This window comes from Carassius gibelio, chromosome A3 (genome assembly GCF_023724105.1).
Source record: "Carassius gibelio isolate Cgi1373 ecotype wild population from Czech Republic chromosome A3, carGib1.2-hapl.c, whole genome shotgun sequence".
In the NCBI taxonomy this organism is placed as follows: Eukaryota; Metazoa; Chordata; class Actinopteri; order Cypriniformes; family Cyprinidae; genus Carassius; species Carassius gibelio.
In genome coordinates, this window is record NC_068373.1 from 17,818,220 (window position 1) to 17,831,244 (window position 13,025).

Consider the following 13,025-nt stretch of genomic DNA (forward strand, 5'->3'; position numbering starts at 1 on the left):
TCCTGTTTTTACAGTCTATGGTTACAACTAGTAAATCTGTGTATGGTTAATCACATGAAGCGTATACATTTTTTTTTACAATATTATTTTTATAATACAATTATACAACTTGAATTGGACTAGTCTCAGCCTCATGTTCGTTCCAAACCATTTCGAACAGATTTTTATTTATTTATTAGTAGTAAAAATGTTAAATAAGAAACAAAGACATGAAGGTTTGGAACGACATGAGGCCGTTCCTCTTCAAGTTTTATTTTACTGAAACAATATGCTTCAAGTGATTAACTTTACACTGATATGTTGTAGTTAATCGGTTGTAGCCAGAGAAACAGAGTAAGCAGGTAACGTTATCCCGTTATGAATATTTTGCAGGAAACAGGAAACAGTTCCAACATTCACAGTATCTGCTTTTGTGTTTTGTGTGGGTGTTTAAAGATGAGATAATTCCCATATTTAGATTAACTTACTTTAAGGAAGTCTGGAGTCCATTTTTATATTATTTCTACCCCATTAACTCACTGAACGTCATCGTTTTAAACAGTGACCGAATTTATTTCAGAGTGCAGAGTATCTAGTGCAACACATGCTACTGACAGATCGTAGTACAGTCTGTTAAATTTAGTTTACAAGGTCATCATGGTAATTCTAAGAGCTGGTTTAAGATATTCTGGCTGCTCACAAATGCTATAAACTAAGAGAAGCTTACACTTAATAGTTTTCGTGTATAGGCGTTTGAAAAAAACATTCCATGAAGATGAAGGGTTATTCACATTTACTGCAATGGGTTAGTCTCACTTGTGCTAATAAAATACTCTTTCACTTAGTGCAATGACTTTGGCTAATGTCAAATAGGGTTGGGAATACATATATGGATCATAGGAAAAAAAAAGAAGCTCTTTAGTTCACAAAACTAACAAATATTTAACAGTCAAATAGTCATTTCTCTAAAACAGAGATGCAGATGCAAAAAAACAACAGCAGTAAAAACAATTGCCATTTGAGTATCGGATACTGGTACTAGTCTAATAGGACAGCTAAATTCTGGAATACACTACACAAGTTTTAAAACCTGAACAAATTTTACAAAAACTAGGCATCATACACTTACAGACTTTGTAAATAGTCACAAAGGAAAACTGTGTCTGTGAGCATCATACATTACGTGATTCTCTATGAAATCTGTCAACTCAAATCTGCAGACTGGCTCTGACTTTCAGCAACCAGCGTCAACTCCTCCAGACTTTAAATTGGTGGAAAATCTGGGCAAAAATTGTGTAGTGTATTCCAGGCTTAAGGTAACTCAAAATGTTCTAACTGAACCATGTGACACAGGACGCAGTTAGGATTGCAGCCCTACTTCTAGCTTTCTGTAACAAAGAAAACGTCTCTGGTTACTTGCATTACCCATGTTCTCTGAATAGCGAACGAGATGCTGCAAAGCTATGGGAACGCCCCTTGGGTGTGTGGATTGTCTGAAGCCCATATAGAATCACACCAATTCACTGGATAATGACCACCTCAACGTCACTATGTCACAGACTCTAAAACTAGCGACCGCAGCATCTACTCCTCAGGTTTCCTGCCGAAGAAGTCCTGTCGGCAGTGTGAGGAGTTTGGCAGCAAACACAGTCTCGTTTCCTATTCAACATTCAACATTTCCTATTGAGAACATGGGTAACTCAAAATGTTCTCTTTCACAGGTTTACTAAACACTGCGTAGCTACACGTATGACCAGGCGAAAACCTTCCAGTCTCTCTCGTGAAACCAACACAGAGGTGACTAAAACTGTAATCCATCGACTGGCCGCTAGACTCCCCATGTTAAAATGCCCAACTTAACAGCAGAAAAAAACATTTACATCCAGGTTCAAATAGTTTTGGTTTTGTTCTATATTGCTAATTTTGCCCTTCATGACAACTCTGAGGGGGGTGAATTTATTTTATAATTTATTCGTTTAAATTATATTAAGCCTTAAAGTTCTGCATAATTAAGGGCGTGGCCACTTGAGTGACAGGTGGATTGCCGCTACGGTCACCACCATCGAGCTAGCTGGGCATGGTTTGAGCATCCAGCTCCCGCATCTTTGAGCTTCAAGAACACTCTTCAGAAATCTACGGTTGACGTCACGGATACTATGTCCATGTTTAATACCACCTGCAAGATGGGAGAAAAACCTTTGTTGTGGAGAAAACCTTCTCCTTCTCCAAGAAAAGCTTCTGGAGTCAGAACTTAGAGGACTGAGACTCGCGCGGTTCGTCCAGGTACTCAATATTAAGTTTTTCGGTAGCGTGCGCTAACATATCTACTAGCTCAGTATAGGCCTGCAGAAGGCAGCACCTCCTAGACGCTTGGCAGGACACTGTCGACTAAAGTGGGCCTGAAATCCTCCTAGATGGATGCAACAGTGTACAAAATGTAAACTAGCAAAGAGTTTTGAGACTGAGATTCACACAAAAATTACAGTTGGAAGCGCTGTAAAAGCACCTTACATGTGATACCCATACATTTATCAAACTTACTGTGCAATCTTGTTGCTCGCGATAAGACAAGAGCACGTTAGCTGGCAGTGACAAACATAACACTTCACTGAGAGGAGAAACAAGGTTTCACTGAATGCAGTCAGTGAAGTACAAAAGGGAAACTCAAAGATATAAGCTGAAACATGAGCCAGATAAATGGCTTCTGAAGAGCTAAACAACTGCTTCTGAACGAAATAAATCTGAGGAGCAGATAGCGCGGTCGCTAGTGTTAGAGTGGGTGACGTAGTGACATTGATGTGGTGTCCACACCATCAGCCAATGAATTGGCATGATTCCATTCAAGCTTCAGACAATCTGCACACCCAAGAGGCATTCCCAAAGCGTCATAGCTATGTATTGTTGTGTGAACCTATGAAAGAGAACACCTTCCTATGTGTTGAACTATTCTAGTAGTGACCAAGACCAGCTAAGCTACAGCAAACAGTGAAGAGCATGCAGATTAATGTCTTAGGTTCCTTTGGGTGGGCTCCACTTCAAGGACGTAGGGTCAATAGTCTTGCTGCTTCCACGTTTTTCCTCTTTGGTTTTCCAATCATCAATCAGATCCTAAAAATCATTCAACCATTTAAATGAATTAAAACACAAAATTAAATCAAACCTGTAATTACTGTTAATGTTAATATGCTGCTAAAATGACTACATCCATTACATTACAATAACAGTTACCTGTCTTTTTAGAATCAGATGCTTCCCTTTCCAGTACTTCAGCATCTGGAGTGACTGTAAAGTGCTGACAATGTCTACAGGGTTGACCGCTGTTTCTTGGCTGATTTCTGCTCCCAAGTGTCAATATATGACAAAGAATGAAAACAGTTATTCATAATATTAAATGTTACAATCATAAATGGGAACAGGAAGACAAAACAACATTAACCACTGTTCAAAAGTTTATGGTCTGTAAGATGTTTTTACTGTTTTTGTCTCTTATGCTCACCAAGGCTGCATATTTATTTGTTCACAAATACTGTAAATATTGTGAAATATTATTACAATTTAAAATAACTGTTTTCTATTTGAATATATTGTAAATCTAATTTATTTACTCCAGTCTTTAGTGTCAGAAATCATTCTAATATGTTGATTTGCTGCTCAAGAAACATTTCTTTCTTCGATGAAAGAAAATAATACAAAATAAATCTTTTGTAAAATTATAAATGTCTTTACACCACCTTTGATCAATTTAATGCATCTTTGCTGGATAAAATAAGTATTTTTTAAATAATTACTGTAATAAAAAAAAATCTTACTAACCTTAAAAAAAGAAGTAACATTTAAAAGAAGTGAACATAACACTGAGTACCTTTAATGGAGATCTCTTTGCCCTGAAATTTGTGCAGGTAGCGAAGGAGCACTTCTTTCCAGTAACTCCTGTAACTGATGAGTCCCAGGTCAGAGAGAGGCCGTTCAGGGGAGCCAACCTTCTCCTCTACTTTGGACAGCAAATAACCTGCGCAGACACAAGCCATTCACACATTTACATCTTCAAGTCTTCCATTAATTTCAGCATCAAAAAGTGCACATGACCACATAGTTTAAAAAGAGCTATTCTATGTCCTTAAGGTTTTGTTTTTATATAAAGTGACATGGCATAATTTACATGTTCTACAGTTAGAACTGTAACTTTAACATCACCTTTTCCAATCTTATTTAAGCTTAACAGTAATGACAAATAACAGCTATAAAAAGTACACAAATGATCTAAATCTACTGAACTCACTGAAATCAATCAGCATCTTGCCATAACCCTGCCTCATAAACTGTGGCATGGTCAGGATGCAGGAGACATTGTAGTTCAGGAATGAATTCTTTTCCTAAACCCAGATATGTATTTTGATTACCACAAAATAATCACTTGCAAAGTAACTGAAGCTTAAGGTGCACTGGAGTGACTAACAAGAGTACCTTGGAGAAGTATCCTACAAGATGGCAGCCCGTATTGTCAGCTTCGGTCATCACATAAAAGAGGAACGGCTCCACATCGTAATACAAAGTTTTGTGGTCCAGGAAGAGTTTGGCAAGGAGGCACAGGTTTTGACAATAAATCTACAAAAGGCAAATGACAGTGTCAAAGCAGAATCAGATACTGATTGCAAATTACTGACCTCCAGATTTTTAAATCAAAGCCAATTCAAAGTTGTCACAGAAAATCAAGAGTCCTTTTGGATTGTCTTTGTTCTTGCCTTGTTCTTCTTGCCGTCCACTTCAAAAACAGATATAGCCCCTTTTCTGTAAATCTCATCACCTGGTGGATGTTTCCACACACATTTGGCCTGATTGAAAGTTAAATAAGAAAGAGATGCATGTGTGAATGCAAAAACACTCAGCTATCAAATTTTATGATTCGAGGTAGGGTTGCACAAGTAATTGAATTTCTGATCGCGATTATGTTGTTTTAGTATAACATTATAATACCACTAAAAGTTTTTCAGTTCAAGTGTTTTCAACTTGTTTATTTTCATACAAATATACGGTATGCAGTTGCATCAAACAATGGTACAAACATCATTCAATATAAATTGTGATGATAGTAATAATAACTGAACATGCTGAAAGAGTTACCATGTGACGACGCAGAATGGTCTGACTCTTCATGTATTTGAGGCAGAACTCGCACATGTAGAGACGGCCGAGGCGGGCGTACTCTTCAGGGTACGGCGAGTGGTACCAGGTGTCCAACTCGTAGCGGCCGAACACAATGGTCTTTATCATGTTGCCGCCCTCCGTCACCTGACCCTGCAGCCGGAGTTTTTCCTGCAATGACCAATGAAGGGTGGGAGAAACACAGGTCTGATTGGAGGGAGCGACGACAGAGTTTAGAAGAAAAAAATCCTGAAGCCTACCGCAGAAGATTTATTCATGAATGAGGAGGTTGAGGACGAGATCGAGAGATACACTACTGCTGAAAAGTTTGGGGACAGTATGATTTTTAATAAAGAAAGTAAGTTCTAAATGCAGCCTTGGTAAACATGCAAGACTTTTTTTTTTTAAACTTTCAAAAAAATAATACTGATCCTCAAACTTTTGAATGGAGGTGTACATTTTCAGAGACTGTACTAATAAATAAACAGAAGACAATGTAGAAGTTTAGAAGTTAAACTAACAGTAAAGATCGAAATGAGCTGGAGAAAATAAGAAGGTAAATTAAGGTCTACTCAAGATTATTTATTTCTCTTATTGGAACAGTTCAACCAAAAATAACAATGCTGTTATTATTCACTTGATTGATTTTCAGTCAAGCTCTAAAAGATGACACTATCCAGGTCTGGATAGTCAGGGTTAGTAAATGTCAGAATGTATTATTATTATTTTTGGAGCTGTTCCTTTAAGGTAGGGCAGTTAAAGTGTGTTGCTTAAAACTCTGAGTAACACCCATATGCAACTGATGAGAGAGTGGCAGCAGTGTGGAGGCTACAGTGCAAGAGAGTCCGGCGTAGGCCCATCACATACTCCAGAATGCAGTGGTGAGAAGGCTCAGCCCACCAAAATCTTTACAGATCATGAAAGAGAGAAAAAGGGAGAAAAGGAGGGGAAAAAATGAGATGGGTCTCCTCTCTTACAAGATCATCCAAGGCACGTGCCTGGGCTTTTCTGAATAGCTCTAGGTCATAGTCACTTGTGATGTTCTCCAGCAGAGGCTCACGACTGCTGCCATGGGTCTGTCTGTGCTCCTGGAGAGAGTCAAACGATGAGAGCTCAGAAACACATTCATTTATCTGCTAAGGGTTGCTGTAATTCTTTCTGCAGATATGGAGACTCACTGTATACTTGTCTTTTTGCTCTTTAATTGGACCAGAGTTTCTCTTCCTCCTCATCTCCGTCACCTTTTCTTTATACCGCAGCTGTCGCTCCATTTGGGCCTAGATGTGAGGTAACTCAGAGAATGTGAGTGCGAGTTGAGGCTATTTAATTAACGTATTTTTACTGCACATAAAATCAGAAAGCAGCTCTTGGAGACTGTCATTCATCGGTGGCCAAGAGGGAGGATGTTAAATACCTGGTGGTGTGTTGTTTTACCTGTTGCCGAGCCGAATGGCGGTTCTCATCCTGCCGCTGTGACAGCGTCCGCTCCTCCACGTGTTTGTCTCGAGAGCTTCCCTTCACCTGAGTAAAAGGTTGAATTTGAAGGTAAACCTTGTCGTTTAAGCAAAATACAATTTGGCTAAAGGTTTAGTCCAAATGACACACATAAGCATTACCTTACACTCATCTGCTGAAAGGTTATGGTACAGTGGACATCCAGATACTGAAAAGTGCCTTTCATGTTTCCCTGTTAAATGTCCTGAAGGAGGAATGAAGGTTTTGAAAATTTGAGCATTTAAATAAACCTGAACACAAAACAGTCTTGCCAGAAGACAAGTAAAGCCACTATTAATACACTAATACACCAAATCAGCATGTCAGAATGATTTCTGAAGGATCATGTGACACCGAAGACTGTAAGAGTAATCATGCTGAAAATTCAGCTTTGCATCACAGAAATAAATTGCAATAAGTGAAAATAGAAAACAGTTATTTTAAATCATAGTGATATTTCACCATTTTAACATTTTTTACTGTGTTTTTGATCAAATAAATGCAGCCTTGGTGAACATAACAAACTTTTTCTTTAGAAACATAAAAACAATCTGGCCAACTCCAAACATTTGAACGGTAGTTTAGATATTCTTATAACAACCAAATAAAGGACCTGGAATCTAATTACCAAGTGAATTACAACCAGGTGTTGGGCATTTCATGTTAAAGTTGTAGCTCTCATGAAAGCGTCGTCGTTTGGGCCGGTGAGCAAGGCTGGATTCTTTCAGAGACAGCTCCTTTGCCAGACTCTCATCATGAGACACGTTTGGGCTGGACATGTCAATGTCAGACTCAGAGGAAGGAGCATTGCCGGTGGGCGTCCTGGGTGGGGACTCATCATGGTCTGCACTTTCCTTCAGGTCTGGATGACCAACACAACAGAAAACAGGACTGTATAAAATCTAAGAATGGAATAAGGAATATATCATTACATCAATAAAATGAAAATGGCAATAGTGTAACTACAGAGGAAAGGAAGAAAATTCAATAAACACAAGTGGAGGTTAAAGTGAAGGTGTAGCTAACCACATACTATACTAACCAGATCTCTCAAAGGATGAGATTAAAGTGTCAATCACGTCAGTAATCGCTAGTATAAAACGTTTTGGTATCAGTGATGATCATTCATGTTAACAGATGCACTTAATAATTATAAAATGTTGACTGTTGCTGTAATTCGTGACAAAAAGCTGTATGCTTCTGAACTGGAACGCAAGTTTGTTTTATTGATGCTTGAGCCAACACATTGTCAAAAACAAATTGAACAGATTTAACTATATTAGGGTGTATATGTTCACACAAATAGATAGTGTTACCTATACATTCAAATGATAGCAAACTACAACAGCAAAAGTAGGCGAAAGCCACAGAATATGAGATGAATTATTATGAAAGTCTAATGCATCACTTCAAATAATAAAATTTTACAACAACAAAAAAAAATAATGATGTACACAACCGTTTAAAAGGTCAGTAAGATTTTTTAACATGCTTTTGAAAGAAGACTTGCTCACCAAGGCTGCATTTATTTGATCAAAATACAGTAAAAGCAGTAATATTGTGAAATATTATAATCATTTTAAATAACTGTTTTCTATTTGAATATTTTAAAATGCATTTTATTCCTGTGATGTCAAAGTTGGATTTTCAGCAGTCATTACTTCAGTCTTCAGTGTCACATGAACCTTCAGAAATCATTCTGATTTGCTGATTTGGTGTTCAAGAAACATTTCTTATTATTATCAATGATGAAAACAGTTAGGCTGCTTCGAAAGAACAGTAAAAAAATACTTACTGACCTTTGGAATGGTTAACATGCTATATGAACTGAGGAAAATCTGTGACTTGTCATAAAGACAAAAACTTATGAAGAGAAGCACATGCGAGCAGAGCAAAGCATGGAGATACTCAAATGAGGGAAGGGTTTTCTCCTCCTACCCCTCTCTGAGATTTCCCCATGCTGCTCCGTGTCTGAGCCAGAAGAGCGACTCTGCCGCAAGGGGTATTTCTTGGGTAAGACTGACACCCCCTGCTGTTGACTGCGAGTCACGCGACGGGTGGAATAGTTCACCACCTCCTCTGAAACTGGGGCAGACGGGTTCCCCACAGGACTGGAATCTAGAAACAAAGCTCTCAGGTTTGTTCGTTCACTCTTTAGTTTACTGTTCTTCATCCATCATCCTTCTTACCTATCAACCCATCACCTCGGGTTTAAATTATTGTTTATTTTGGGTCAAAAATCACATGATAATTTCATTACTCCTACAACCCAAAGTTCCAAAGCTATTGTCTTCCTCATTATTAGTAAATCATACTTTTACTGAAGTAGCGTGTCTTACCTTGTGAGTTGCGGCTGAGCCGTAGTGAGGAGCGAGTGAGACGGGTGTTTCTCACTGCGTGGGCATCACTCTCTGAGCTGTCTGTGTGCTCCGCAGAGAAGTCTGAATCCTCTGTACCTTCAGAGCTACTGCCCGCGTTTCTCTTAAGTGTCAAAAACATCAAAACCCGGTTTGGTCTCTAAATACAAATGTTATCTTGGTCACACTTTACAATGAGGTCCCATTAGTAAGCATTAACTATTAACATTCACTAACAATACGGATAACATGTAGCATGTATTGATTGTTGTTAATGTTTGTTAATACAAATGCAACTGTTCAGTGTTAGTTCATCTCATCTCAGACTGAATTTAAACAGATTCAACTTTTGATTTTAATAATGTATTAGTAAATGTTGAAATTAACATGAACTAAGTTTAATAAATGCTTCAGAAGTATTTTTAGTCTATCTTTTAGTTAATCTTACCTAGTATAATCTAAGGTTAACCAATGGAACCTTATTGTATACTGTTACAGCCATCTTTTTTATTGATATACACATAGTGAAACAAATGAGAAAAATGTACTTTTAAAAGGATTTTTTTTATGAAAAATCACTCCAGACAACACTGTTAATTAGAGTAATTTGACTGTAACAAAAATCAGATAGTGCCTGACCTGTGAAAATTACCCTGGTGACTCCTTCCTTTTGTTTCTTATTTGTGACCCTGGAGCAAAAACCAGTCTTAAGTCACTGGGGTATATTTGTAGCATTAGCCAAAAATACATTGTATGGGTCAAAATGATCTATTTTTCCTTTATGCCAAAAATCAGTAGGATATTAAGCAAAGATCTTGTTCCATGAAGACATTTTGCTAATTTCCTACTGTAAATATAATAAAACTTAATTTTTGATTAGTAATATGCATTGCTAAGAACTTCATTTGGAAAACTTCAAAGGCGCTTTTCTCAATATTTTGAATTTTTTGCACCCTCATTTTCCAGATTTTCAAATAGTTCAATCTCTGCCAAATATAGTCTTTAAAATATGTCCTAAAAATTGACCCTTAAGACTGGTTTTGTGGTCGAGGGTCACATTTTAATTACACAGAACCAGGGGTCCCAGAAGGTGCTGCAAGGGGTTCGCTATTTGCATTATGATCTGCATTATATAATGTCATAATTTTTATTCAATAATGTGGAACTACTAATAAAGTGTTGCTGAGAAATCTTTTTTTACACTGTGGTCACCGGTTTGCCTGAAATAAAACATTTTTAACAAGGTTAATATAAATATGGGTGTACAATGAACCGAATTAGAAAAAAAACCGTCATGGTCAATGATGCTTTTAACACCCTTGTAGCTAATTTCAGGACCTCCCTCACTCACTCCCTATTATCTCCTGACAGTAAATATTGCTTTATCAGCATGTATGAAAACAGGACGTGATATTAGATCATTACAATTGATTGGGGAAAAAGACCACAGCTTTTTTCCCTTGTGTCACAAAAACAAATGTCCGAATTGAAGGCACAATAAATATAAACTAATTTTGTATGCGCTTCCTACATACTTGAAACCACGCATTATGTAATCACACCGATCGTTAACTTTAGTTTTGGCTAGCGTCTGCACATTGCACACATTAACAATTTAACTAGTTATTTGGTTATGATGACTGCAACTACTGGATCTCGAGTTTGTGTGAAACGAGCAGGTGAAGGCTGGTTACACATGAACACGCAGGTGCGAGATGCTGAGACTATATAGTCATGTACGCAGCTGGCCTGTAGGATGCGATCATACCTTCCGCCGCGGCATCGCGCTTCTCCTGCAGCCGGGTCTCTGGGTTCAGTTTCTGCTGGATTTATTACTGCGGTCTGATCGACTAAACCTAGCGAAGGCTGCTTAAGTGATGCATCCCTGTGGAAGTGAGGGAAACATTAGTTTGGTACAAGGAAACACTGTTTCATCACTGACAGTCGCGGGTAACGACGGCGCTCGTCTGTTTACACTCTTCACTTCCGGTACAAAATCCTACTGTAAAGGTCTCACGGAAAATGATAAACACGAGGAAGTTACCATTCTTTTTAAAAGACATGGATGATTTATTTATGGTTACCCTATTTTTAGCTGATCACAAATGGTTTTGCAGTAAAACACAAATAAGAGCAAGTGTTGTGCAGTTCCTGTGGTAATAGTTCTGTCGCTAGATGGCGCCACTAATGTCACTGATGTCATTTAATTAGGCCTATTTGAAGCATTTCATCATCTAGTTTGAATTTTAGGAAGGTTTCTGACGTCCATTTTTTTAAAATACATTGTGTTTTTCATAAAATAATTACAAAAGATGAACCCTTAGGTGAATTACAATAGATTATACAATACAATAATTTTTAAACTCTAGAGAGACAGCAATGTTTTTAGACATTGTTATAATTAGTTTTCCCCGTTATTATGTCAATAGTTCAAGCTCAATAAAATCATTAAAAGTAAATAAATAAGCCCTTTGATTAATAATGTTTTTCAGCATAGGTTTCTTTTTGAAAATCAGTGTCTGTAGGCACACTGAACAACATTTGCCAATTATAGAGGGGCATGTTGTCACATTATATGGGGTAAGTTATAACAGCTAAACCTGCCATTGAACAGTCTATTATAAGATTTTGAGCTAAATTTAAAGTGTTAAAATTATAAAACACAAACAATTTATCACAGCATAAATATGAAAGGTAACACAAAAATATCAAGCAATAGTGTCATCACTGAATCCTCAATGAACTGACTTTAGCTGATTTAAAAATGACTCTTTGTTATTGTCCACTTGCATTGTTGACAAACTATTTTTTTATAGTTCTTTTTAAAAAAAAATATTTGATTGTTTGACACTGTAAAGCTGCTTTGACACAATCAGTATTGTATAAAGCACTTACTTGACTAGTGTTGCCCAACAAATATTATATAAAACGCTATATCATACGTACATTCTGACAGAAAACTATATAGTTAATGAGATTTAGCTCTTTGATCTCTTTCCACTGTTACAGTTAAACTATTTAATATATCAAATAATATTTTACATTAATTATATATATACATAAAGCGTTGGATAATCCTAACGATATCTCTGAATGTCTCAGTTTGCATAAATTAAAAATCAAAACATATAAAGTAATCTTTGGTTTTCCAAAATAATAAATAGGTCTGCCACTTTAGACACAAAGGTAAACCAGCTTTGGGCATGTCCATAATGTGTCTGCAGGTAGACCGTACTGCTGATGCCATAACCATACAAGACTTCCATTAATACTGTCGGTCTGTTGTAAAACAATACAATATTACAGATCCTCACTCATGTTCTCGGTCTTTGGGTAACGTTGTGAGTCTTATCAGGCACAAGTCACTATTTGTAAAATGAATCTCTTCATTTTGTTTTCAGTTGTCTTGAATCCAGATTGTCATCGCAGTGACGACTTGCAGGAGTTCAGGCTGCTCCTTTTATCCATCCACTCAGTTTCCTGGTCACTGGGCACCACCTGAGCTTTGGAATCTCAGGAGTAAATAGAGGGAAAAATGCTCTCCAAACATTAGTGTGGTCATTAAAGAGGGCCTGTGCCGTGCATGTGTGTGAAGTGGCTGGTTTTGGGTGCTAAATGTAGCTCGCCATTATTAGAAAGACACTCAATAGTTGAATGAGGTCATGTGCATGGCCACACAGGACTCTTGACTGTTCTCTAGGTTGTTTTATTAATATTTAAAATCTGTTTATTTATAAAATGTATTTATTAAGTGTTTATATATATATATATATATATATATATATATATATATATATATATATTTTTTTTTTTTTTTTACATTTATTCATTTAGCAGACGCTTTTATCCAAAGCGACTTACAGATGAAGACAGTGGAAGCAATCAAAAACAACAAAAAGAGCAATGATATATAAGTGCTATAACAAGTCTCAGTTAGGTTAACACAGTACACGTAGCATGGGATTTTAACTAATATAATAAATAAAAAGAAAACAGATAGAATAAAAAAATAACACATACACATACACACACATACATATACAATTGCTTAAT

At 37.0% G+C, this 13,025-nt stretch overlaps 1 protein-coding gene across 5 annotated transcripts; it reads right to left on the bottom strand.

Annotated features, from left to right (window-relative positions):
- Positions 1-531: 531 nt before the first annotated feature.
- On the bottom strand, positions 532-10,979 carry LOC127950335 (histone acetyltransferase KAT7-like). 5 transcript variants are annotated; one of them, XM_052547311.1, is made up of 15 exons: positions 10,741-10,978; positions 8,955-9,132; positions 8,554-8,733; positions 7,244-7,477; positions 6,738-6,820; positions 6,556-6,642; positions 6,300-6,398; positions 6,120-6,209; positions 5,101-5,292; positions 4,722-4,811; positions 4,444-4,584; positions 4,259-4,352; positions 3,842-3,988; positions 3,208-3,314; positions 532-3,087 (listed from the first exon to the last, which is right to left on the bottom strand). In XM_052547311.1, the coding sequence occupies exons 1-15, from the start codon at positions 10,753-10,755 to the stop codon at positions 2,989-2,991; spliced, it is 1,836 nt and encodes a 611-aa protein (XP_052403271.1). In that variant the 5' UTR covers positions 10,756-10,978; the 3' UTR covers positions 532-2,988. The 5 variants fall into 5 exon arrangements, with proteins under 5 accessions (XP_052403271.1, XP_052403265.1, XP_052403279.1 ...); XM_052547305.1 differs by having other exon boundaries at positions 6,099-6,209; XM_052547319.1 differs by having other exon boundaries at positions 6,099-6,209; positions 8,955-9,096; positions 10,741-10,977.
- Between the last annotated feature and the right edge of the window lie 2,046 nt (positions 10,980-13,025).

Excerpts from the sequence above, each read along its gene's own strand:
- LOC127950335 (XM_052547305.1), bottom strand. Across the intron at positions 8,734-8,954 it reads GCTCAGCCGCAACTCACAAG|ATTCCAGTCCTGTGGGGAAC; the intron begins GTAAGACACGCT and ends CTTTGTTTCTAG. Across the intron at positions 5,293-6,098 it reads CACGTGCCTTGGATGATCTT|GAAAAACTCCGGCTGCAGGG; the intron begins GTAAGAGAGGAG and ends TGGTCATTGCAG.